This window comes from Eulemur rufifrons, chromosome 19 (assembly GCF_041146395.1).
Source record: "Eulemur rufifrons isolate Redbay chromosome 19, OSU_ERuf_1, whole genome shotgun sequence".
NCBI lineage: Eukaryota > Metazoa > Chordata > Mammalia > Primates > Lemuridae > Eulemur > Eulemur rufifrons.
In genome coordinates this window covers 48,737,465-48,761,607 of record NC_091001.1, presented here as the reverse complement: position 1 = coordinate 48,761,607, position 24,143 = coordinate 48,737,465, and the positions used below count along the sequence as shown (strand labels likewise).

Here is a 24,143-nt window from a genome sequence, read left to right as displayed (position 1 = left end):
TGGTAAAATACATATAACATAAAATTTGGCATTTTGAACCCCTTTTGAGTGTACAATTCACCTGAAGTAAGTACATTCAGATTATTGTGCAACGAATCACCACTGTCCATCTCCAGAATTTTTTCATCATCCCAAACCGAAACTGTGTACCCACAAAACCATAACTCCCCATTCTCCTTTCCCCCCAAAACTGGTAACCAGTATTCTGCTCTCTTTCTCTAATTGGCTAATCTAGGTAGCATCATAAATGACATTTTTAATTATACATTTTTCTATCTGTTTGAGAGTAAAGATATATAATCATTTTATTAAGCTGGTCTCTGTATATAGCAACCTTGCTTGATACTTAATTCTAATTATTTAGCTGTATTTAGGTTTTCTACATAAACAAACATATCACATGTGAGTAAAATTTCCTGCTATGAAAACCTGCCCATTGAGTTTTAAATTTTAACTTGTTTTTTATATCTATATCTAGAAGTTGTTCGGTTCATTTTCAGATCTGCTGATTGCCTCTTCAAGCTCCTTTTTAATTTCTCTTAACATATTAAGAATTGTTATTAGATATCTAATTCAGACATGAACTCTGTCTGATTCTGCTGCTTATTCCTGGTGGTGCTTTGTTTTTTGTGTGTATTTTATGATTTAAACTATGAACTCATTCCTCCAAAGTTTATTTCTGCCAGATGCTTGGTGGCAATGCTAACTTAAGACCACTTTAAACTCAGTTCTTGGCCTGAGGTTTTTGGAACCATTTGTTAGAGTTTGGGTTATAAACCTACAAGAGGGCTGGTTTGTGGTTATGACTTTTCAGGGTTTTTTGTTGTCATTTTGTGCCCAGGGGATGTGGGAAGCTTCACTAGTGCAATTTTTGTAATCCTCTAGGGAGAATTTCTAGCTCACCGTACATTGAGAGTATATTAGGGTCTCAGCTTTATGAGGAATCTCCTCTTAGATACTCCACCTTCAGCAGGCCTTGGTCTTTGTTTCCTGTGCAATGCTGTGGAAAACTAAGCGCAGAGTTTTACCTGCTTTGGCAAATGCCTTCAGGGTGAAAAGTGAAAAGCCCCCCCTTCAGTGCTTCTAGTCACCAGTTCCTCTTTCCCTTGGTTTTTACCCTCTTGCTGGCTTATCGAGACATTTTTAAAGGGGGTTTTTACATTTTAACAAACATTTTAAGTTATTTTTATTAGGAGTATAAATCAGAGTAATGAGTCTACCACGCTGCTGGAAATTCCCACATCTTTTTACTATGTCATTTCTAGTCATTTTGGAAAGGATATGTAGGGTTAAATGAGCATAAGAAACATTTATAAAAATGAAATGGAGAGTGGCCTTTTACAGCTGCTAGTTAAAATTATTTCTTTTTTTAATAGGTGTCAGCTGTGATGCATGTTTAAAAGGAAATTTTCGAGGTCGCAGATATAAGTGTTTAATTTGCTACGATTACGATCTTTGTGCATCTTGTTATGAAAGTGGTGCAACAACAACAAGGCATACAACTGACCACCCAATGCAGTGCATATTAACAAGGGTAGATTTTGGTAAGTATTTAATTCAAATTTTAATGACTTACATCATTTAGAATTTTGTATGTGTGTGAAGAAGTAAAGGTAAAATGTTCCAAAACTATCCTCAATAGCATACATGAGGCCCCAAATTTGTTAAAAATAAAATGAAGCTTACTTTTATATTCTAAGTAATTCTGTTTCTTAATCATAGTTTACTTGGTTTATGAAAGCCATTCACAAATATACACAACTGACAAGGTATGAAATAGAAGAGCACTTCAGTAGAGAAGGAATAAAGTCAAGCTGACTGTTCTTGTTAACAGCACACAAAGTACTAGTTCTTGTTCTGGTGATCAGAAAGCAGATTGTTTCTACAGCTGATTAGAAGACATTGTCATAAGAAAAGCTATAAATGTTGCATGCTATAATTCCTTACCTAGCTAACACTTTAATATCTGTCTTTTTGATTACAGCCATCCTAGTGGATATAAAGTGGTATCTCCAGCAGTTAGTTTTGATTTGCATTTTTCTGATGGCTGATGAGATAGAGCATCTTTTCTATGCATTGGCCATTTGTATATCTCGTTTGAAGAAATATCTGTTCAAACCGTTTGCCCATTTTTTAATTGGATGTGTCATTATTATTGAATTGTAATAGTTCTTTTTTTTTTTTTTTTTTTTTTTTTTGAGACAGAGTCTCACTTTGTTGCCCAGGCTAGAGTGAGTGCCGTGGCGTCAGCCTAGCTCACAGCAACCTCAAACTCCTGGGCTCAAGCGATCCTCCTGCCTCAGCCTCCCAAGTAGCTGGGACTACAGGCATGCGCCACTATGCCCGGCTAATTTTTTTCTATATGTATATATTTAGTTGTCCATATAATTTCTTTCTATTTTTAGTAGAGACGGGGTCTCACTCTTGCTCAGGCTGGTCTCGAACTCCTGACCTTGAGCGATCCACCCGCCTCGGCCTCCCAGAGTGCTAGGATTACAGGCGTGAGCCACCGCGCCCGGCCTGTAATAGTTCTCTATGTGTTCTCTACACAAGTTCCTTATCAGATAAATGATTTGCAAAATTTTTCTCTGATTCTTTGGGTTTCCTTTTCACTTTCCTGATGGTGTGCTTTGAAGCCGAAAAGTTTTAATTTTCATAGTGTCCAGTTTGTCTATTTTTTTCATTTCTCATGCTTTTGGTGTCATATCTAGAAAACTGCCTAATACAAGGTTATGAAGATTTTAAACCTGTGTATTCTTCTAAGAGTTTTCTAACTTTAGCTTTTATATTTAGATTTTGATCGATTTAGAATTAATTTTTGTGTATGGAGCAAGGTAGAAGGTCATCTTCATTCTTTGCATATGAATATCCACTTGTCCCAGCATCATTTGTTGAAAAGACTATTCTTTACCCAATGAATTGTCTTGGTACTCTTGTTGAAAGTAAGTTGACTGTAAATGAGGGTTTATTTCTAGACTTTCAGTCTATTCCACTGATCTGTATGTCCTCTAGCTTTATGCCAGTACCACACTGCCTTGATTTCTGTAGCTTGGTAGTAAGCTTTGAAATCGAGAAGTGTGCATCTTCCAACTTTGTTCTTTTTCAAGATTGTTTTGGGTATTCTTAATGCCTGAGTTTCTGTATGAATTTTGGAATCAACTTGTCAATATCTGCAAAGAATTCAACTGGGATTTTGATAGGGATTATATTGAATCTGTAGATTAGAGAGTATTGCCATTTTAATAATACTAAATCTGCTGATCTATGAACATGGGATATGTTTCCATTTATTTAGGTCTTTTTTTAATCTCTTTTGACACAGTGTTATAGTTATCAGAATATAAGTTTTGCACTTCTTTCATTATATATATATATATATCTTCTTAAGTGGGGACAGTCCCTGACTTACAATTTTTCGACTTTATAATGGTGCATAAGTGATATACATTCAGTAGAAATTGTACTTCGAGTACCCATACAACCATTGTTTTTCACTTTCAGTGCAGTATTCAATAAACTACATGAGATATTAATACATTATTATAAAAACAGGCTTTGTGTTAGATAATTTTGCCCACCCGTAGGCTAATGTAAGTGTTCTGAGTATGTTTAAGATAGGCGAGGCTAAGCTATGATGTTTGGTAGGTTAGATGTATTAAATGCATTGTCAGTTTACAGTAGGTTTTTCAGGATGTAACCCCATTGTAAATCAAGGAGCATTTGTATTTTATTCTTTTTGCTATCATAAACAGAATTTTTTTTAATTTTATTTTTGGATAGTTTATTGCAAATGTATAGAAAAACAATTGATTTTTTTTATATAGATCTTGTATCCTGTAATGTTGCTGAACTTGTTTATTAGTTCTAATAATGGATCTAATTAGCGGATTCCTTAGGATTTTCTTATATAGGGTCCTGTCATCTGCAAATAAAGATCATTTTACTTCTTCCTTTCCATCTGGATACCTTTTATTTATTCTGGTTAGAACCTTCAGTAAAATACTGAATAAAAGTGGCAAGAGTGGACACCCTTGTCTTTTTCCTCATCTTAGGGAGAAAGCATCCAGTTTTTCACCAGTAAATATGATGTTGGCTATGGGTTTTTGATAGGTGCCCTTTATCAGGTGAGGAAGTTCTATTCTTTTTTATGTATTAATCCCCAACTACCCCAAATCCATCTGGCAAGTCTTGTGCACATAATAAACGGTCAGTATATACATAATGGGTAAATACTTTTAAAATAGTTTAAATATCCCTAAAAGTGAATATGAACATATCAGTCATGAACAGTTTCTTCCATTTTTTTCTTCTCATAAGAGCAATCATGTGCTCTTAAATTGGTCATTTGTTTCATGTTAAAGAATCAAATACTTATTTGTAGTAAAGTGGAAAAGGATACTGAATAAACTTGCAATTTCATTTTTTTGGGGGGTGTGTGTGTGTTTCTGTCGTAGGCTTTTTTCTGTTGTTATAGCAAAATACCTGAGACTGAGTAATTTACAAAGGAAAGGAGTTTATTTAGCTCGTGATTCTGGAGGCTGGAAGGTCTGAGATCAGGCAGCTACATCTGGTCTGCTTCTGATGAGGGCCTCATGCTGTGTCATGACATGGCAGAGAAGCAGAAGGGGAAACAGGCACCAAACAATAAGTGAAAGGCGGCCTCACTTTATAACAACCCACTCTTGGTAACTAATCCAGTCCCAAGAGAACGAGAACTAACTCCCAAGAAAAGCAAAAAGGGCAAAAAAGGCATTAATCCCTCTTAACCTAATCATCTCCTAAAGGTTCCACCTGCCAATGCTACCACATTGGGGACCGAGCAGCAACATGAGTTTTGGGGACAAACCATATTCATGCCATAGCAGTTACTAATGGAGAAAAATAGAGTTATTTCCTGAGATATACTAATGAGATGAACAAATTATTCTCACAGACTCTAGCTGGTCAGTTCTTCAGTAACCCAGGTGGGCAGAGTATGTTGTGGTAGTACCCCATTCAAGTTAGCATTTACAAGAACCCAATGCCTAGGTTCCTTCCTGCTCAAAGAAGGTATGTTCTTTAGATAAATAGCTGCATCTGGCAGTTGGCTCATTGATCATGGTTATTTGTTCCTTCCCTCTGAGTACTTGTCTCCCTGTATATAATAGACTGTTGATTATTTCTGTTGATAGCAGTTTTGCCACAGTCTATACACAGATAAGGAAAAAATAAATTACAATAAAATTAGAACCAGATGTAAAATGAGCAGTGTTTCAAAATTAAATGGATAGGGGGAGTTTTTTGCTTTGTTTTCTCTTAAGGCTATGGTAGCTATCTGGGGAAGGAATGTTGGAGGAGTACCATGGAGTCCTTGTGGGAATACAGATGTTACAAATGTAAACAGGAGTACCTAAGCACTGCTTGACAGAGTGAAGTTGTTGGTGGATGTTTCAGGCACACTTTTTTTTTTTTTTTTTTTTACGTTATTGTACCATATGATTACATTTTTATATATTTGTAAAAACTAATGATTATTCCTCAGTGCAATTCTACTTTATTTTTCAGATTTATACTATGGTGGGGAAGCTTTCTCTGTAGAGCAGCCACAGTCTTTTACTTGTCCATATTGTGGAAAAATGGGCTATACGGAGACATCTCTTCAAGAACATGTTACTTCTGAACATGCAGAAACATCAACAGAAGTGGTGAGTGAAGCAGCTTTGTGTCTAAAATGATACTGCAAACATTATTTCTAACATTAATAAAGCTAGGTCATTGTCATCTACTTCCTGGTCAGTATACTGATACAGTTTGCATAATTATTAAAGTTATCTTTTATAACAAATTTTACACATCCTAGGAACCTGCATTTGTACAAAATAATGTCCCTTATTTATCCACACTAGCTTTAACCTGTTGCTAAAATAAAAGCACAGCATGGAGTCTTGACCACATTCAGGAGCCTTATATTAAATGCATTGTTAAAAGGACCCCAACCTTCAACACAACTCTTTTTATAGTATTATTCTTGCTATCTGCTTAAATTTTTATTCTACAAAGAACTTTCACAAGGAAATTTAAAAATCTTGTGTATCTCAAGCAGTAATCCATTGCCACGTCTCATTGTAGCATATTGCTAACCTTACTTGGATTTTATCAGATCAGACCTCTTGTTCCTAGGTCAAGGCTCTGGGAGTCCTAGAAGTTCTTCCTACCCTGATCTTTTCTAGTGGCTAATAGCCAAGAAGGACCCAGAATAATACACAAAGAAAGTTTTACCCTAAGAGCTTTTTGGATTTTTTACTTGACATCCGAGTCAGCATGCGTCCAGCTTCAAGAAATGATAAAGTACACCCAAAAGAGTTTCTCCCCCACCTCTCTAACATTGATAAATAATAGGTAAAGTGAAGGCTCTGTGTGGAACTATAGATACTGAATTTGGAGAATTTTAGCACAAGCAATTGCATATTGCATCAACTAATAAGCCCCTAAATGTACTCAAAACAAATTAATGGAAACCCAGAGAAATAAAGTAGCATGCTCAAGGACATACAGTTAGTAAGGGGCAGAGACAGGTGTTTGAACTCAGGCAGAATCCCTCTAGGTTCTAAAGTCTCTACTTAACTCTGCTGCAGCTCTGCATAATGCAGATTTACTTTCGTTCCCATTGACGCTGCTAGTTTGATGTGTAAAGTTGTTATAAGATTTATAGTTCAGCCGGGCGCGGTGGCTCATGCCTGTAATCCTAGCACTCTGGGAGGCCGAGGCGGGTGGATTGTTTGAGCTCAGGAGTTCAAGACCAGCCTGAGCAAGAGTGAGACCGCGTCTCTACTAAAAAAAATAGAAAGAAATGATCTGGACAGCTAAAATTATATATATAAAAAATTAGCCGGGCTTGGTGGCGCATGCCTGTAGTCCCAGCTACTTGGGAGGCTGAGACAGTAGGATCGCTTGAGCCCAGGAGTCTGAGGTTGCTGTGAGCTAGGCTGACACCAAGGCACTCTAGCCCAGGCAACAGAGTGACACTCTGTCTCAAAAAAAAAAAAAAAAAAAAGATTTATAGTTCAAACAATAGGTTAATTTACTTTTTATTGTCCTCAAGCCAAATTTTACTAACAGCTCAGAAATGCCCTCATCTTTCACCTAGGGGAACCTCAGAGCACTGTTACCACATTTTACTACTATTCTTAGTTTGTTCTTTTTATTCTGTAAAGTGATTTTGCTTCCTTTTTGTACAGTCTCGTGTAGCAGTATTAAGAATCCTGACTCGATTGCATCTCTATCCTGGTTGTTATGGGAAATTTTTAATCATTTTTCTTTGATTGAGTTTCTATTATGTTAGGGTACTTTTTTTTTCCCCCCCCTAGACACAGTAAGGCAAGGCGGGTGGGGGAGGCGTCCCTTATTGCAAATTAGGTGTTCTTAAAGTCATTATTAGCCAATAGGCCCTTGTATGATACTTTCATCACCCCACTGGGGTGGGGCAGCTACCCAGTTTTCTACATCCTTTCCTCTATTTTTTTGCCTAAAAGTGAATACCCAAAATTTGTTTATACTTGTCTATACCTGATACACCGTTTGAAAATTAAATACCTACCATCTACAAATGGTTTCATGGTCTGTCTCCCATAAGTTGTATTCAGTTATATGCCTTCGTTAAGTTCCCAGGCTTTCAGTACATAGCCCAGGGTAGTCAGCATTCTAGTTTTTCATGCTGGTTTTTGTGGAACATTTTAAGGATTTCTGCCTCCTTAATAGCCCTTAGTCTTTGCATGATTACCACATCTACCTCTGTTCCCACCCATAACACACCCAGACATTTCAAAATGAAAAATGGCAAGCAGACAAGAATCTGTGCTATAACAGGGTTTTTTCTTTTTTAAATAACATGGATCATGTCCTAGAGCCAGGGCTGGCATTCAGCAGGTACACCCCACTGTGGCATGCTGGCCAGTGTCCATTCTGAAAGATTGCTGCCTATGCCGTACCACTTGTTAAGTGTTTTGAATGCCTCTCTTTATATATGCGTGTGTGTGTTTGTGAGAGAGAGAGAGAGAGAGAGAGAAGCACATTATCAGTTCTAATGTGTTACAGTTATATGTAAATGTCCAGGTGATAATGTTTTGCCAGTCATGATAAATCAAACATTTTTGAATTATGGAGTTCAAGAGTGACCCACATCGTTTTGGTGGGGGATTACAGTCACATAAAAACTTGCTATATCTCCTTTTCTATTCCTCTTAACATATTCCTTTCTAGATGCTCAGTTTGCTATCTTGCTTTTGCCCCCTGCATGTGTCCTCTGTCTAGACCTCCAGTTTATATGCATCTCTTCCTATAGAACTTAAGGATCTTACCCCTCTAACCAACATCCCATTGGAATATTTAGGGACAAGAGGATATATCACTGTTACCACTAGGAAATGTTTATTGATACCTGGCATAGCTAGTAAGAAAGTCTACTAAGGGTAACTCTTAAAAAAAAAATTGTAGTCCTTGTCTATATTTTTCTGCCTCCTTTTTCAACTAGGATGTCTATGGCCCAACATAAGATTTGTCTGCTTTCTTAAGATTAATGTAAGGTTACTCAAGAGGCTTTTAATTTTGAGAGTATGGAGGACGCTTCAAAACCAGATACCATGAGAAACAATATCTGACACACAAAGTATGGTAAAGGTGGTTACTTGTTAAAATTTTTTTAAAAAAATTACTATGGTATGATACTTAGTCTTGGGAATCTTTATATACATATATAAACACCAAATATGACAAACAATGATTTTTAAATAAAGCACAAGTTTTTAACCTTCATAATTATTATGAAATTTGGTGGGTTGGGACAACTGACTAGATTTTGGTTGTGGAAAGGATTAAGAGGGGAGGTAGCATAGTATTAATATGTAATTATCAAAATCCATCAACCTGTTAGAAGTGAGCAACAGAGATCAAACAGGACGGCAAATGTGAAAGACTTATGGAGTAAGTGTCAGGATTGTGAAAGGTACGTGTAAACATGGTGGAAAAGCTTTGCTTTGCTTTTACATCTATTTTTGAACAAAAAAACGAGCATTAAGAGTGGCTTCTCTGAAATTTTTCTTAAATCTCACATTTGGGCTGACTTACACTGCAGCTAATGAGAAGGAATGCCTTTGGGGTTTTATTTTGTCTGGCTCTGCTTTGCCTTTAAATGAAATGTGCCTATACCTTTAATTAATGATATATGATTAATCTTTTGTTTAGTAAATGTCTTGCAATTTATATGAAGAACATTATGCTTAAAAAGTAAAAGTATTTTTGGCTCACCAACATTTCCTTCTCACTTCTAAAAATTATAACACATTATTCTGCCTGTAATTGCAGCAGTCTTTTGTTAGTTCACTGCTAGGAACTTTTTGCTTTCTATTTTTCATCTGAATTATTTACTCTTTATGTTACTTACCCTCCAGAAAAGGAGTTAGGGTAGTCAACAGCTCTTAGGTATACTCAGTATATGTTAGTGATATAGTCCCTCCTTTTTTAATCAAAACCTAGATGTGTTCATAGCAAATTGAGTTTAATTTTGACATGGGATTGTAATATTACATTACAGTTATACCAATTTGATTTTAAAAAATCAAGGAGAAAGGGAAGAGTAATTTTAAAAATTTTCTACAATCTAACTTTAGACTTTTTTTTTTTTTTTTTTTTTTTGGCAAAAGGGTCTCACTCTGTTGCCTGGGCTAGAGTGCAGTGGCATCATCATAGCTCACTGCATCTTCAAACTCCTGGGCTCCAGCGACCCTCCTGCTTCAGCCTCCCAAATTGCTGGGACTACAGACGTGTACCACCACGCCCAGCTAATTTTTAAAATTTTTTATAGAGACAGGGTCTTGATATGTTGCTCAGGCTGCTCTCAAATTCCTGGCATCAAGCGATCCTCCAACTTTGGCCTCCCAAAGCATTGGGGTTACATGCACGAGCTGCTCAGTAGTTCTTTAAGCACTCTTCAGCCTTGTCTCTTTTCCTCCTACTACCCCTTCTTTTCCTGCCCTGTCCCCCAGGTTTAAAAAAAAAATACTGGCCAAGAAAATTATTTGAAAATGCCAATCTCGCTTGGTATTTGTGCCTGAATGCATTTTTTCTAGGATGCTCTGCCAAACTCAGCTTTGCTTGACAAACTGGTCATTATCTTGAGAAGAGGAGCATAGAACATTGCCAAACTCTAATTTAAACTCATTGTAGATAAACAAACCTACTGACTTAAGTAGAGTTCATTTCTCCTCTTCACTAAAATTGTTGCCAGCTTTGGGGCACTGCCTCCCCTGCCCCATCCTTCATCCCACTCCAGATTTCAGCTTCCTATTGACACCTTCAAGCATTTCCTTTTCTTTCTAAAAGTCTATAAGTAAAATATTTACTCCAGGGAAGATAGAAAACATAGAACTCTTAGGATGGGGTTTTTCTTCTACCTAAGCATGGATACTTACGTCCAGAGTGAATTATGGGACAATTCTGATTTCTTTGGAGTTATTTTTCAGTGTGGCTAAACTGTGTTTCAAGTTTTGTGAATTCCCAAGGCATATACATATAATTTATGTTTCTATACAAGAAACATGTTTAAAACCAAAATTTAATTACTTCTTAGGACTTTCTGAATTACATATAAAAAGTAAGGAAAATTAAAACTTATATGTAGCAAAAACTCCCTAATGTTCTAAGTGTTGCTCTTCAGAAGCAAGTGACAGTTCCAACTTTAGCATTAAAATGCGGAGAATGGAACTGTGGGGAAAAATAAATTTAACATGAAATAACTCAATTGTAAGTTAATTTTAGTGTTTCACCTGCAGCAATAGAAAATTAAATTATAATCTAGTTGAACAGTGTGCTCACTCAAATCTTGAAAGGACCTATATCTGTATTAGCAAAATGTCTGGCCAAGGTACAAGTACCTATAAGTTAGATGGTTCTAGAGGAAGGCCCAAAAGGAGTTTCTTGACCATCTAGCATAGATTTTCAACTAGTGCTTTATGTATGTTCTCAAAGCAAAACTCCAGTATTCAGTCTGGTATTCATTATATCTGCAGATTTTTATAAGATAAGCTAATATTTTTAGTTGAGCAGGACACCCAAAAACCTGAAGTTATCATTGGCATTGCCAGTAGTTAGCTCAAAAGAATGAACATTCCCTTCATTTAAAAAAAAGTATTAAAATATAACACATGTGACAGTGTTTTGTGTCTTGGCTTTAAATTTTCCTGGCTCTTTTTGAGTCATCACTGTTCTGGGGGGAGGCGGGGAACACAACTATTTAAAACCTCCCCCATTGTATTTCTAGTGATCAGGAAATTTGCCTGGTAGAATAAGCCTGGGGTGTTTCTAGAGCTGACTTCTAAGAGCCCCTTAAAAGCAGAGACATGAATAGTATCCCAGTTTGAAGAAATAATGAAAAATCCATACCAACTTTTAATAAGAGATGAAATTGATAAGAACGTCAATGGCGGCAGAAACTATTCATTTCTTGATAATTTTTTAACCCAGAATGTGAAGTGGGCACTGATTTGGTACTCAGTAAATACCTAATGGATTAGTTAACCCGTCGTAACAAAATTATACAATATAACAAATTTAGCTAGTCAGAACTTTAATTAACTTTATTAGCTCACCTGGATTTTATAGCATAGATCCTTTAACTAGAAATAGGGATGTCATGTAAAGAGTAGTTTTGTTTTGTTTTTTTTGTTTTTTTTTTTTTTGAGACAGAGTCTCACTCTGTTGCCCAGGCTAGAGTGAGTGCCGTGGCGTCAGCCTAGCTCACAGCAACCTCAAACTCCTGAGCTCAAGTGATCCTCCTGCCTCAGCCTCCCGAGTAGCTAGGACTACAGGCATGCACCACCATGCCCGGCTAATTTTTTTTTTTTCTATATATTTTTAGCTGTCCATATAATTTCTTTCTATTTTTAGTAGAGATGGGGTCTCGCTCTTGCTCAGGCTGGTCTCGAACTCCTGAGCTCAAACGATCCGCCCACCTCGGCCTCCCAGAGTGCTAGGATTACAGGCGTGAGCCACCGCGCCCGGCCAAGAGTAGTTTTTAAAGCTGTGCACAGTACCCAGAAAGAGAGTGATGTCTGATGTGGTTGTATTAGTTCAAGAAAGGCTGGATGAAATCCAAATTTTAGAGTGGTTGATAATTGTATAGGGAAGAACGTGTGGAAACAACCAAGCATGCTGACTTTACGTGGTTTTTTTAATGGACATATAGCCTGTGTCATAGGGGGAAAGTTTTGTACACTGAGCCATGACTTGATGTTTATATATGAAGTAATGACTTGAGAAAGTATGTTCTCGACGTTGGTAACAAACTGTGTTAATATGGGCACTGACTGGTTGCACGCTGGCAATCATGTACTGGGACCACGTGGAAAAATGGAAACTGCATTACGTTCTTGGGATGGGACCTCATCTCAATTGGTAAAGGCTTCCAAAAGGGCTACAGATTAAAAAAAAGCAAGACTGATGGTGACCCTCAATGGCACGATGAAGCAGAAGAGGAAGACTGAAGCAATAGCAGAGACAAGACTGAGAATAGCAAGAACATTTGTGAATAAGAATTGTCTTTTGGTTATGTAAGTAGCAATAACATTTGGTGTTTCATATAACAGGGTAAATATAATTTTTTAATACTATTGTATATTTAAGCTGTATTTGCCAAACTTATCCAGTTATAAGAATCACCTGGGACCTTTGTCAACAATAGATTCTCAAACCCCCAGAATCCATTTCCAGGCCTACGGAACTATATTTTTACCAAGTATTCCAGATAATTTGTATTCTTAGCCAAATTTGGGAAACACTGACTTAAGCCAATTCCATAAGCCTTAATGATGACAAGTTGTCATAAATTTAAGTTACTGTGTTATATGGAATTTTCCTGTATGAGTAATAGATATTACTGTATCTTGTGGCAGCAGAAGTGTGTAAAAATGTTGACAAACTGTCATAATTTTAGGGTTAATAGCTTTGTATAGAATTTTCCTGTCCCATAAAAGGTATTAGGTACCATGATGTGGAATTAAAGGCACACTCAAAACTAAGCTGCATTTTTGCCCCTGAGTAGCAGAGTGGCTTCTGTGTCTCCCTCCCCCTGCCCCCCAACTCTTTTCTGTTTCCCATGCCCCACTTTGCTCTCCTTTGTCTTTCTCTCTTCTGTTCCCTCCATTACCTCCCGGAAAATACAACCTTGAGATACCAGAGGTTTTATCCTAAAACTTGAATTAGCTTGCTCAGTATAAAATGTAAAACCTAAAAGATGACCAGGCCTCTGGTCCCATCAGCATCACAGCTTAGTTTTCCTTTCCAAGTCCTCATCCGAGTTAACTTCGTGCAGCATCTTCGACTTGGTTCTAAGTCTAATCTCTTGATTTGACTCAGCTGTCAACCTAGGTGTTCCTCCCACCTCACTTCTCAGTAATTTCTTATCCCTAGTCATTAGAGAAAGTAGGTTGGTTGGTTTTGTATTATTTCTCTCTGAACAGAACAGTTCTGAAGACCTTCATTCTACCATCTTAGCACAGTTACTACAATGAAATTGAAAGATTTTTAATAAAGAAATAAAGTTAATACACAATAATGAAGGATCTTGAGTTTCTTTCTATATTAAATCCTCATTTCAAAGGTGCTTTTCTAGTCTGTAGATTATCTATCTTATTAGGACATTCTTAGTACGCTTGGTATCTGTACTTCTGTCTTCCCTCTAGGAAGGCATAATAATATATCCTTGAGGAGACTTTTCCCATCTGTGAACACTTAACAAGTGCCCTCAAGTACTGAAGCTTCTGCAGCTATCTTTGTGCAGTTCAAGTTGTGCATAGATTTTATCCAAAGGCCAGTCTAAAGGGAAATATCTTAGGAGGAAGATGCTTTTTTTCCTTTTGGTGGTTGTTTTCTTTTTGGATAAAAATCTTATACAGTCTTACGATATTATAATAAAACTATACATAGTCCAGCACTGGTTAATTTGTTGCAAAATAAAGAGTCTCAAAAATACCTAAACTGACTTGTTTGCTTTATTTTTAAATACCGGGAGCTGTTTCTGTTTCTCCAAACTTTTTTGCCCTTGTTTTTTGTTTGTTTGTTTGTTTGTTTAAAGGGAGTCTGGCCACAGTTAAAAACCAAAGGCAAATCACCCTGTCCTGCATCTCTAGAAGAGTTTACAATTTAGCTAGGCAAGACAGAAGCATATGAGAAGTAAAATAAGTATATCAGACACTACCCAGCAATGTCAGAATGGAACAGAAAGTAAAATCTAAATTCCTGGTAAAGAGATAGTTGATATCTGTAAACTTAGGAACACATAAAATTTACTTTTCTCTATGATGGAGGAAAAAAATGTCTGACCACGTTTATGGCATCTTCTAAGAAAGGCACAAGAATGTCTGTCTACTTATTTTTCTCATTTGCCTGTCAACACATTCCACTGTAACCTCTCCAGTTCTTTTGCACATTCTCATGTTTGAGTGATTTCTCTTGAGCATCTTTGGGTTTTTGTGAGGCTATTTCTCAGAGTCCTGAGTCACGTAATCAGATAGCTGACAGGGCATAAGAGAGACTGGTATCAAATCAGAGTCAAACTCTCAGGGGACTTCTGCTTTCTCATCACTGGAAGATGGGAAGTTATGTTTGCTTAGGCTCCAGGAATCAAAATAGTTTATCCTCCCCTCCATACCACGACGTTGTCCTTTTAAGTCTCACCTTTCCCCTGCCTCCTCATCTCCAACGCTACCACCTTCTCCCACTCTGCTGTCAGCGAACAGTAAGATCAACCTCGATTTTACCCCAGGTGAAAGAATTTTGGCACTTGGTACATGTACTGGCAAGATGAATCACATACCTTACCTTTAACCCTCTTACCCATGGAGAGGCACATATGTGCCTATAAATTTAACTGTGTACCACACCTATTTTCTTGGCCCTGTTCTTTAAGATTGAAGTTCTTCATACTTCAAGGCCTTGCTGTCACCATTAGACCATCATCTGTTCATTTCGATTTCTGGAAACAGTAAAGGCCCTTCCACTTAAAAAGCTCCCCCTTCTTTGTGTCCTTCCCCTGTCCTGCTCCCTGTTTCACCAATTTTATTGAAACTGCTCTTTCAGAAACAATCTTCCTAACCTGTCCAGCCTCCCCTGAACTCTGCCTGTGTACACAGCATTTTATTCCTGCTTTCTCCTTCTATCTCTTGCCATAAGGTCTCCAAGGAAGTTGATCTAATATTTCTTGAACTTGACTCAGTCACAAGCTTCTGCCCCACCATCCATTTCTTTGGGAGATAAGGTTCTAAAAATGGGCCCCCATCCTGTTTTCCCCTTGCAAGTCCCATTCATGAATTTACAGAGCACATTTGCATATCCTCAGTAATCATTATCTATCTTACCTTATCACATTCAACAGGTATAAATTTGCACAGTTGCATTTAATCAGACCTCTCCTGTCTTATTTGGGGATTGGCCCTCAAGTCTAGCTTGCTTTGGGGGAGTGTGCCATAGGCTCATATCTGGCTTTATCATTCAAGACTGGACTTAGACATAAATGTGCACTAGTATATTTTCAGTTTTTAAATGGAAACTATTTTGCTAGACCTGCAAATCAATGGGCCAGGCTGTCACAAGGCCTTGCAGAGATCAAGTTTGGTGTCTACAACTGTTGTGTTTGACCTGAGAGACTGCTGTAGCTGTGAGCGGCAACGTGGATATGTGACAGTTCTTGCTTAGGCCTCTGCTACTTTTCACTAGTTCAGGATCTGCTGTGTTTTTGTCTGGTTAAAACTTGATACTAGTAAGATTTATAGCAGAATACTGGTCCAGGAAGATGTCTGATCGATGTTCACGTATTAAACCGACTTTCTTTACTTTCATTTCAGATTTGTCCAATATGTGCAGCATTACCTGGAGGCGATCCTAATCATGTCACGGATGACTTTGCAGCTCATCTTACACTTGAACACAGAGCCCCTAGAGATTTAATATCCTTTTAAGTGGCAACAAGGGAAAGAGTTGTAACATTTGTCATTTTGATTATTTTTTAAGGATAATATCCCCAAAGAGAAAGAAACTAATTCTCCAAATTATTTTTATTTATTTGACCTTTTCCTAAAAGTGACTCAGTGTTGAAGTGCAGTTTCTTATTTCTCTTTTTATATTCTATGACTTATATGAACCATGTTCTTTAGGTGAAAGTTGACTTGCCCATCATCTTGAGTTCATTACAATCAGATTTTTTTTTAAGACAATTGACCAGTTTATAAATTTTCTTACCAAAGAGGAAGATATCAATCCAAATTAAAATATGATTAGTTAAATATAAAGAGGCTTTATTTGCTTTCCCTGTTCCTCTGCTGCCTTACTCTGCTCTGGGTGTGGTATGGTGGGCTGGTGGGGTGGGTGTGCATGTTGGGTTTCCTATCCCTTTTGGGTCCCCTTCTCCAGAGAGAGCAGTTCTTGCCAGGTTTCTAAGTGGGATAGCATACGGTCAGGTCTAGCTCGAAATTCCTTTCCTGCTTTCATTTCTGCATCCCTTTCCCTGTCTCTCAACCGTTGTTGGCAATGTTCGCTGAGATCACTGGCCCACCAGAGTAGTTAATTTTATAGACACAGTGCCTCTGGTTTCAGCTTATAAATTGTTTTTCTAAAACTGTCACCTGTTAACTTAGAGTTTTGTTCTCATGTAAAAGTTTCTGTGCTCATTTGCAGTTTGATGCAACTCAGGAGCTAGTCAGAACCTTTCTCTCTGCCAGACTTCATTCTGGTTCCTTTGATTGCCTTCTGGCAATCATAATCCAAACTTAGACTTGTTGAAGAAGAAATGGGTGGTTTTCCTGTTCTGCAGCTTCCATCCCTTGCTCACAGTTACTGATTTTCTAATTGGCAATATGGCCATTTATATTTAGGGGAAGGTAAGTGGAAGCTAATGGAAAGATAAAGAAATGGAACCAACCTGAGAAATTAGTGTGTCAGCCTAATCTGAGCCAGTCTGGGGATTGTACTCAATCAGCAGAGGAGACCAGTCTTCCTCTTGCCCTGTGTGTAGGGGATACTGAGAGCAACGTGAAGAAAACAGTGTTTTGGTTTGGTTTGGTTTTTAAAGCCTTTAAGTCACCGTGCATTTTGACACAAGAATCCTTTATAATACCCAGAAGGGGTATATTTGACCCATAGTTCACTCCATCCTCATGGAGAAACTAAGCAGATAATTTAAAACCAAGCCGACATTCTGAACTTTTTCAGCAAATTCAGGGGCCTCCAGTGATATCAGCATCATTCAGTGGAATATTCTGCATCATCTACCTCTACTTTTATGAGATTTTTATGTGTCTCTGGTTATCAAGAATAAGTTATGTAAAATATAAGAAAAGACATAGATTACATTTTAGATTCCTTATCATTTAGTTCTAGAAAAAAAATGTTGCCATGGCAGTTCGCCTGAAAACATACTGATTTTTCAGGTATTTCCAAGTGTTACTATGTAATAACTTTATTTGTTTGACATTAGGGAGTATCTTCTGTGTAAGCCTCTTAAACACCAGACCGTTTTTTCCCAATATTTTGATGGATTTCTTCCTCAAGTGCACTTCATATCCAGCTACTTTTTAAAAACAAAATATAATGATCATAACATCACTTTCTCTAAAATCTGAACCACCATCATGAATACCACTTGGAACAGTGCATATTGTGGTGGCACCTGAGGGCTTCCTGGAGTCACTCACCTTGTCCCTAAATGACTCCAAAATCATCAGCTGAAAAACTAGGAAGCCAGCAAAAAAGTTAATCTGCAGTATAAAGCTGTTCTGTTTACTGCTTTGAAGGAGAAGTCTCCTCTGCATGATCTAGTCCATACCCCGCCTCCCACACACACATTTGCCTATGTGGAAACAGAAGGTCTTCGTGAGTTTTGACAGCTCTTTGTAGCTCAAGACTTTCTTCGGTTTGACTTGCACTCAGCAGTGTAAGGTGGTTGAGGCTGCTGGAAATTTGACTTCTTGATAAATGCCGTGGTAATCTCTTTGTGGCTGCTTACACAAGAAATTCAAATTTCTGTTTTCTGCTTATCAGCGGCCTTGGGGAAAAACTTGAAGCCAGAGATTAAATCTAGTAAAAGGAGTTTTGTATTTACTGAATTTAAATTGTTCATGCTGTTCCTTTTTCATTATAGGTGATAATTGAGATTTCATTAGCTATATATTAGTATAACTCTCCCCAAATATAAAAATTAATACTTATTGTAGTTACTTGGATGTAAGCATTTATGAAATTCAGTACTGAGATCAGGGTAAGGGAATGTTTCACCTTTGACCTCATCTGGCAGTGTTACTCTGGTTGTCATAGCTGGAGCCTAGGAATAAATTTCTCTCCACCTGGAGAAACTTTTCTTACCCCTCTCTGTCTGTCTGTCTCTCTCTCTCTCTCTCTCTCTCTGAAGTTGCTTTGTATTTGAGAGTCTTTTTTAGGGTTAATAACCCTCATAGATAGAGTTGGACATTTGCATTCAAAATTAAATGTACTGTTTTAAAATGCTTATAATTTAGGAAATCTGTATATCTGTCTAGCGAGTGCTCTAGTGGTTTTTTCCCTTCCTATGAAGTACTTTGGTCCTTAACTTTTGAGTTATGATGAATCGAGTGGTGTTCGACATGTACGTAGAATGTTTCACCCTGGCCGGGGATTAGGAGGTCCTCGTGCTCGTAGATCAAACATGCACTTTACTAGCAGTTCTACTGGTGGACTTTCTTCTTCTCAGAGTTCATATTCTCCAAGCAATAGGGAAGCCATGGATCCTATAGCTGGTAAGTTAGTTTCATATTAATAAACGAAATGGCCGGTCAGGGCGAGCCTTGTAAAATTTTTTGTGAGGTTTGTTGTCTTAATCTTACCTGTCTGATCACATGCTTGTGCGCCTTCACAAAATTCCCAAATATTTTATAAAGATAAAATATTCTTAAAACAGTTAACATAAAGTAGTTCGTGGTGTTCCGGTGTTTCTGTAAGTCCAGTAGTCCCCCTTCCTTATTCAGGGTTTCACTTTCCCTGGTTTCAGTTACGTTCAGTCAATTACAGTCCAAAAATAGTTGAGTAATACAGTACAATAAGACACTTAGGGAGAGACACCATATTCACATCACTTTTGTTATGGTATAATTGTTCTATTTTATTGTTGTTAATCTCTTACTGTGCCTAATTTATAAATTAAACTTTATCATAGGTATATAAATATAGACAGAACATAGTATATATCGGGTTTGGTACTGTCCACAGTTTCAGCCGTTCATTGGGAGTCTTGGAATGTATCCTCTGTGGATAAGGGGGGACTACTGTACTTAGGGGCAGAAGGTAATAAGTGGTTTCTGTTGTATTTTGTGGCCTCCACTGAAGCCCAGGAAAACCATAAAGGATTTCAGAATTGGAAAACCTCCAAAATTCCATGCTTAAACTTCCACAAGTATACAGATAGAAAAGCTAATTGACAAGACCAAAGAATTAAGCTCTCCTCAAAAAGAAAGTAAAGTAGAAATTACCCTGTCCTTGCCTTGATTTGAGAACTATATTGTTGTGGAACATACAGTACAGTTTTAAAAGCTTGGGGAAATCTTACTGAGAAAAAAAAAACAAACAGCATTTGAACCTGTAGCCCATGGCCAAGTCACTGAGTCTAGTGCAGGACAAACCTAGGAAGCTGGTAGCAGAACATAGGATCAAAATAAAATGTCAAGCAGGGTGCAGGGGCTCACATCTGTAATCCTAGCACTCTGAGCGGCTGAAGTGGCAGGATCACTTGAGGTCGGAAGTTTGAGACCAGCCTGAGCAAGAGCGAGATCCGTCTCTACAAAAAAAAAATACAAAAATTAGCCAGGTGTGGTGGCGTGTGCCTATAGTCCCAGCTACTCAGGAGGCTGAGACAGGAGAATCGCTTGAGCCCAGGAGTTTGAGGTTGTGGTGAGCTATGATGACACCGCCACACTCTAGCCAGAGTGACAGAGCAAAACCCTGTCTCAAGAAAGAAAAGTCAGAAATCACTGTAGCCTGAGAGTCTGCAAGACACACCAAGCAGACAAAAGTTAAGACTCTGGGGAGTTTAAAGCAGCAGCTTTGAAATGTGTCTGCATGGTGGAATGTGTACCTGGAAACCATGAGGTACCGTGCAGAACAACTGAAATACTGGTAAGTGTAAGTCTGTGATAGAAACTCAGAACAGTTTTACTCATAAAGTGTTCTTAAAAATGCAAGATATGCAGTATAAAATCTTAATTCCAAATGTGCTTTGGACATTTGGATGTGCAACAACAAAAACAAGCCCAATAAACTGAGTTTTGGGGATTTTTAAAAATATTTCATCATCCAAAGGGAATATTTACGTACTATTTTTGGTAGCAAGCTCTAAAAAGTTCAAGTAATTTCTGGGAGCAACATTCAAACTGAGAAATTCTCTTCATTACTTTGATGTTTTTCTGTCAGTGAAAATTAGTTTATTTTAGTCATGGACTTTATATTCTAGGAGAGAGTGGTATAAGAACCCCTGGGGTAAAGCAACAATAAGCAGGAAAACAGAAGCTTACCCTGTTAATGAGCGTTTCTGGAGTGTTTTCTTGTGTGTGGGGTGGGGGGTTGGGGGGTTTTTTTGTTTTGTTTTCTTTTTTGATATAGGGGATCTCTCTGTCGCCCAGGCTGGAGTGCAGTGGCATGATCATAGATCACTGTAACCTCGAACTCCTGAGCTCGGGATCCTCCCACCTCAGCCTCCCAAATAGCTGGGACGACAGGCACACACCAACACACCCAGCTAATTTTTTTGTTTTTTGTGGAAACAGAGTCTTGCTATGTTGCTCAGTGTGGTCTCGAACTCCTGTCCTCAAGCAATCCTCCCACCTTGGCCTCTCAGAGTGCTAGGATTACAGGCATGCGGCACCACACCCAGCCATGATAGTGTTTGCTGGCCTATGAACATCTACAAGGCAATCGTCAGTTCCCTGTAAACTAGGTAGACCGTCCACATGAGAGGAAACAGTTACTGCACCTTACTTAGATAAAGACTCAAGGCCAAAGTGTACATCGCTCTTGATGAGTACAACCTTGTTGACATAAGACAGTCTGGATCGTAACAAGCCACTAAATAGGCTGTGCAGCCAGGTGCCCCAGGAGCCAACCAGCCTTACCGAGCACTGCTAGTGGCACTCACTGAAGTGATACTCTGAAACAACAGTTCCAGAAAGAACCAGAGAGAAGGCAGAGGCCAGTGTGCAGGGCCACAATTAGAAATGATCCAGGCCTCTTGTATTTAACCCAAACCATTCATTTCAGTCATTAAATAAATGTTTGAACTCCTGCTATGTGTCAGGCCCTGTTCAAAGAGCTGGGAGTATATTACACAGAGTAGACGTGGTCCCTGCTTCCATGGAACTCCTATTGAGAAGACTAATGGGATTGGACCCATAAATGAACCACTTTAATCCATTAAATACTAAGAGAAAGTGTAACTAAATTAGTCTATTATGCAAATAATTTTTAAAACAATCTGTTAAGTTTTGCTTAAAGCAAAAATAATTGTGTCCACATACAATTATTAATACTCATATGCATTTGTGTTTCGTGTACACAGTAACTCCTGCCTCTAGGAGGCATTCTAAAAGGTATTGAACTCTTAGCTGAAACTGTATATTGCTGTGGGTACCTACTGTTCATGATGCTTTTTCTTCTAGTAAAAGAATGATCCTGTAGCATTTTGTTTTCTTCAGCATTAAGAGACATTAATTACCTTCATTTCCATTGGCAGAGCTTTTATCTCAGTTATCAGGAGTGAGACGTTCTGCAGGAGGACAGCTTAATTCTTCTGGCCCTTCCGCTTCTCAGTTACAACAGCTGCAGATGCAGCTGCAGCTAGAACGGCAGCATGCCCAGGCAGCACGGCAACAACTGGAGACGGCACGCAACGCAAGCCGGCGCACTAACACAAGCAGCGTCACCACTACAATCACACAATCCACAGCAACAACCAACACAGCTAATACAGAAAGCAGTCAGCAAACTCTCCAGAATTCCCAGTTTCTTTTAACAAGGTAGCTTGTTTATTATTATAATTTTGTTTGAGAAGTAGGGTTTTATTGGCCCTATGTAGTCTGAAATAATTTTTCTCTTTTGTGCATATATATTTCCTTAAAACTCTGCATTTGATCAAACTGTTAAGATTCACATTCAATATTTCCCCAAGAATATGAAAAATTATTATTTTAGGTAAATGAAGAATGCTGGTCTTCTTGTTCTCAAGGTATATATCATCATCTAATATGAATTTATTTTCCCATACTACCCATAAAACTTAAACACCATGTCATTTTATATATATGAGTCATATTAGGTGCATGTATTATAATTTTTATCACCAATTTCAGTCTGCTGTGAAATATTAAAAGGCACAAAGAAGACTTCATAATCCAATGGTTTTCAAATACAGTGGTTTTCTCCTGAGAATTTCTAAAGAAGCTGGACTTAAATTCATAGGGTTGGCACACAAAAGTGGCTGTTTAAAAATATGGTTTACTATGGTGTAAATATAGTACTCATAGTAAAGTACTCCACTGGATGGAGTAGAGTTCTTACTTGCTTCTAAAACTACGATAAGCAACTGAATATATTCTTCTGCCAGAACTTCATAGGCATTTTATGTGACTTTTGAGAATATAAAGAATTTTTAAAAGAGTAAACCAATGGTGAGTAGACACATAGGCTAAATAGATAATGAACCTGGACTAATTTGGGCTTTTAATGGAACAGAGAGGAATATAAAGTAAGAACTGTAAAATGAAGAAAATTAGTGTAATATATCTCCAAAATACAGTATATATGACAATTTATTAGGATGTTAAAATATTATAATTTCTATTTATATTTCTTTGATCTAATACTTTTTAATATCTGTTAGTACAGTGATACATGTGCATAGTTGCAAATAACGTATTGTGAGTGCAGGATAAAAAATGTTTGAGGACACTTGGTCTAAATGCCCAGCTTTGCCACTTACTAGTTTTGGACCTAAGGCAAGTCATTATCTTCTCCAGACCTCAGTTTTATCATCAATATCCCAGGAGTTTTGCCGTATTAGAGAATTATTTTGAGGATTAAAGGGAATACTGGCTCAGTATCCAGCATACGGTAAAGGCCCAATTAGTGGTGCCCATTATTATCATTTGTTATGGATCTAAGGAAGAAGTTTGAAGTGGGGAATTTACCTTTGAATTATCTCTGCAAGGTCAGTAACCATGCTTTGTTATTACCAGAAAATGTTGCTTTAACATAAAGAAATCACAGAGCCCACTGGATTGATCTACCCGCTGCCATGTAGCCTTATCTGTAGGGACTGACCAACAGCAGGCCTATAACTTGCAAGAGCTGGGCACTTGACTCAAAAAGGGAGATCAGCTAATGGGCGTATCTGCTGAGATGTTCAGGGAACTATGTGGAATATCTTGTCAGTGTGTTTTGGAAAAGATGTCTTCCTACCCTTGCCATATTCTTTGTTCATTTATTTATTTTTATTTTGTTCCCCAAACTACTCAGTGGGCTTGACCTGTGTTTTTTCTGTGCACTCCCTCTGTTCTAGATACCCAGCTCCCAGGGCATGGTGTGAGTGGCCTCTGAGTGCTCTCCTTAGATTCTGGTTATAGCTTCTTGAAGACGCCCTTCTGTCATCTGATACTATACAGTGCATAGTGCCTTGCAATTTGCAGCCCACTTTCCACGTCTTTTGCTGTATCATTTAGTCATACGCATATGATTTATCTAAGGCAATATTTCCCAAAAAATATCCCCTGCAACTTTATATATTCAAAGGAATATGTGTAATTACTTATACTCTTTTTCCCCCTCTGATGAATAAGGGGGGAAATGGAGTAAAAAAACAGTTTATTTACTGTTGGGCTTCTCACAACTTCCAATATATTAACATGCATTGTAAATTTTCAAGGCAGGGAGAGCAGCTACATTGTGTGTAGGGGAAATCCTGATCTCTGGTCACACAGCTCTTACGTAATGTATGTAGGGCTCAAGCCTGATCTTTGGTTTCTTCATTGACCAGGGGCAGTTCCTATTGGTGGTGTCCTGGAACTTATGGTGGGAACACGGTTTCTCTGGGGTCCAAGATAGTT

General features: G+C 37.9%; 1 protein-coding gene across 1 annotated transcript in view; it reads left to right on the top strand.

Moving 5' to 3' along the window:
- KCMF1 (potassium channel modulatory factor 1) overlaps window positions 1–24,143 on the top strand; it is a 66,400-nt gene that overhangs the window by 39,281 nt on the left and 2,976 nt on the right. Inside the window, exons 2-6 of the mRNA XM_069494052.1 lie at window positions 1,377–1,544; window positions 5,545–5,684; window positions 15,873–15,974; window positions 18,620–18,794; window positions 21,776–22,058. Of these exons, the coding sequence (XP_069350153.1) occupies window positions 1,377–1,544; window positions 5,545–5,684; window positions 15,873–15,974; window positions 18,620–18,794; window positions 21,776–22,058 (868 nt within the window). The remainder of the gene's footprint in view (window positions 1–1,376; window positions 1,545–5,544; window positions 5,685–15,872; window positions 15,975–18,619; window positions 18,795–21,775; window positions 22,059–24,143) is intronic.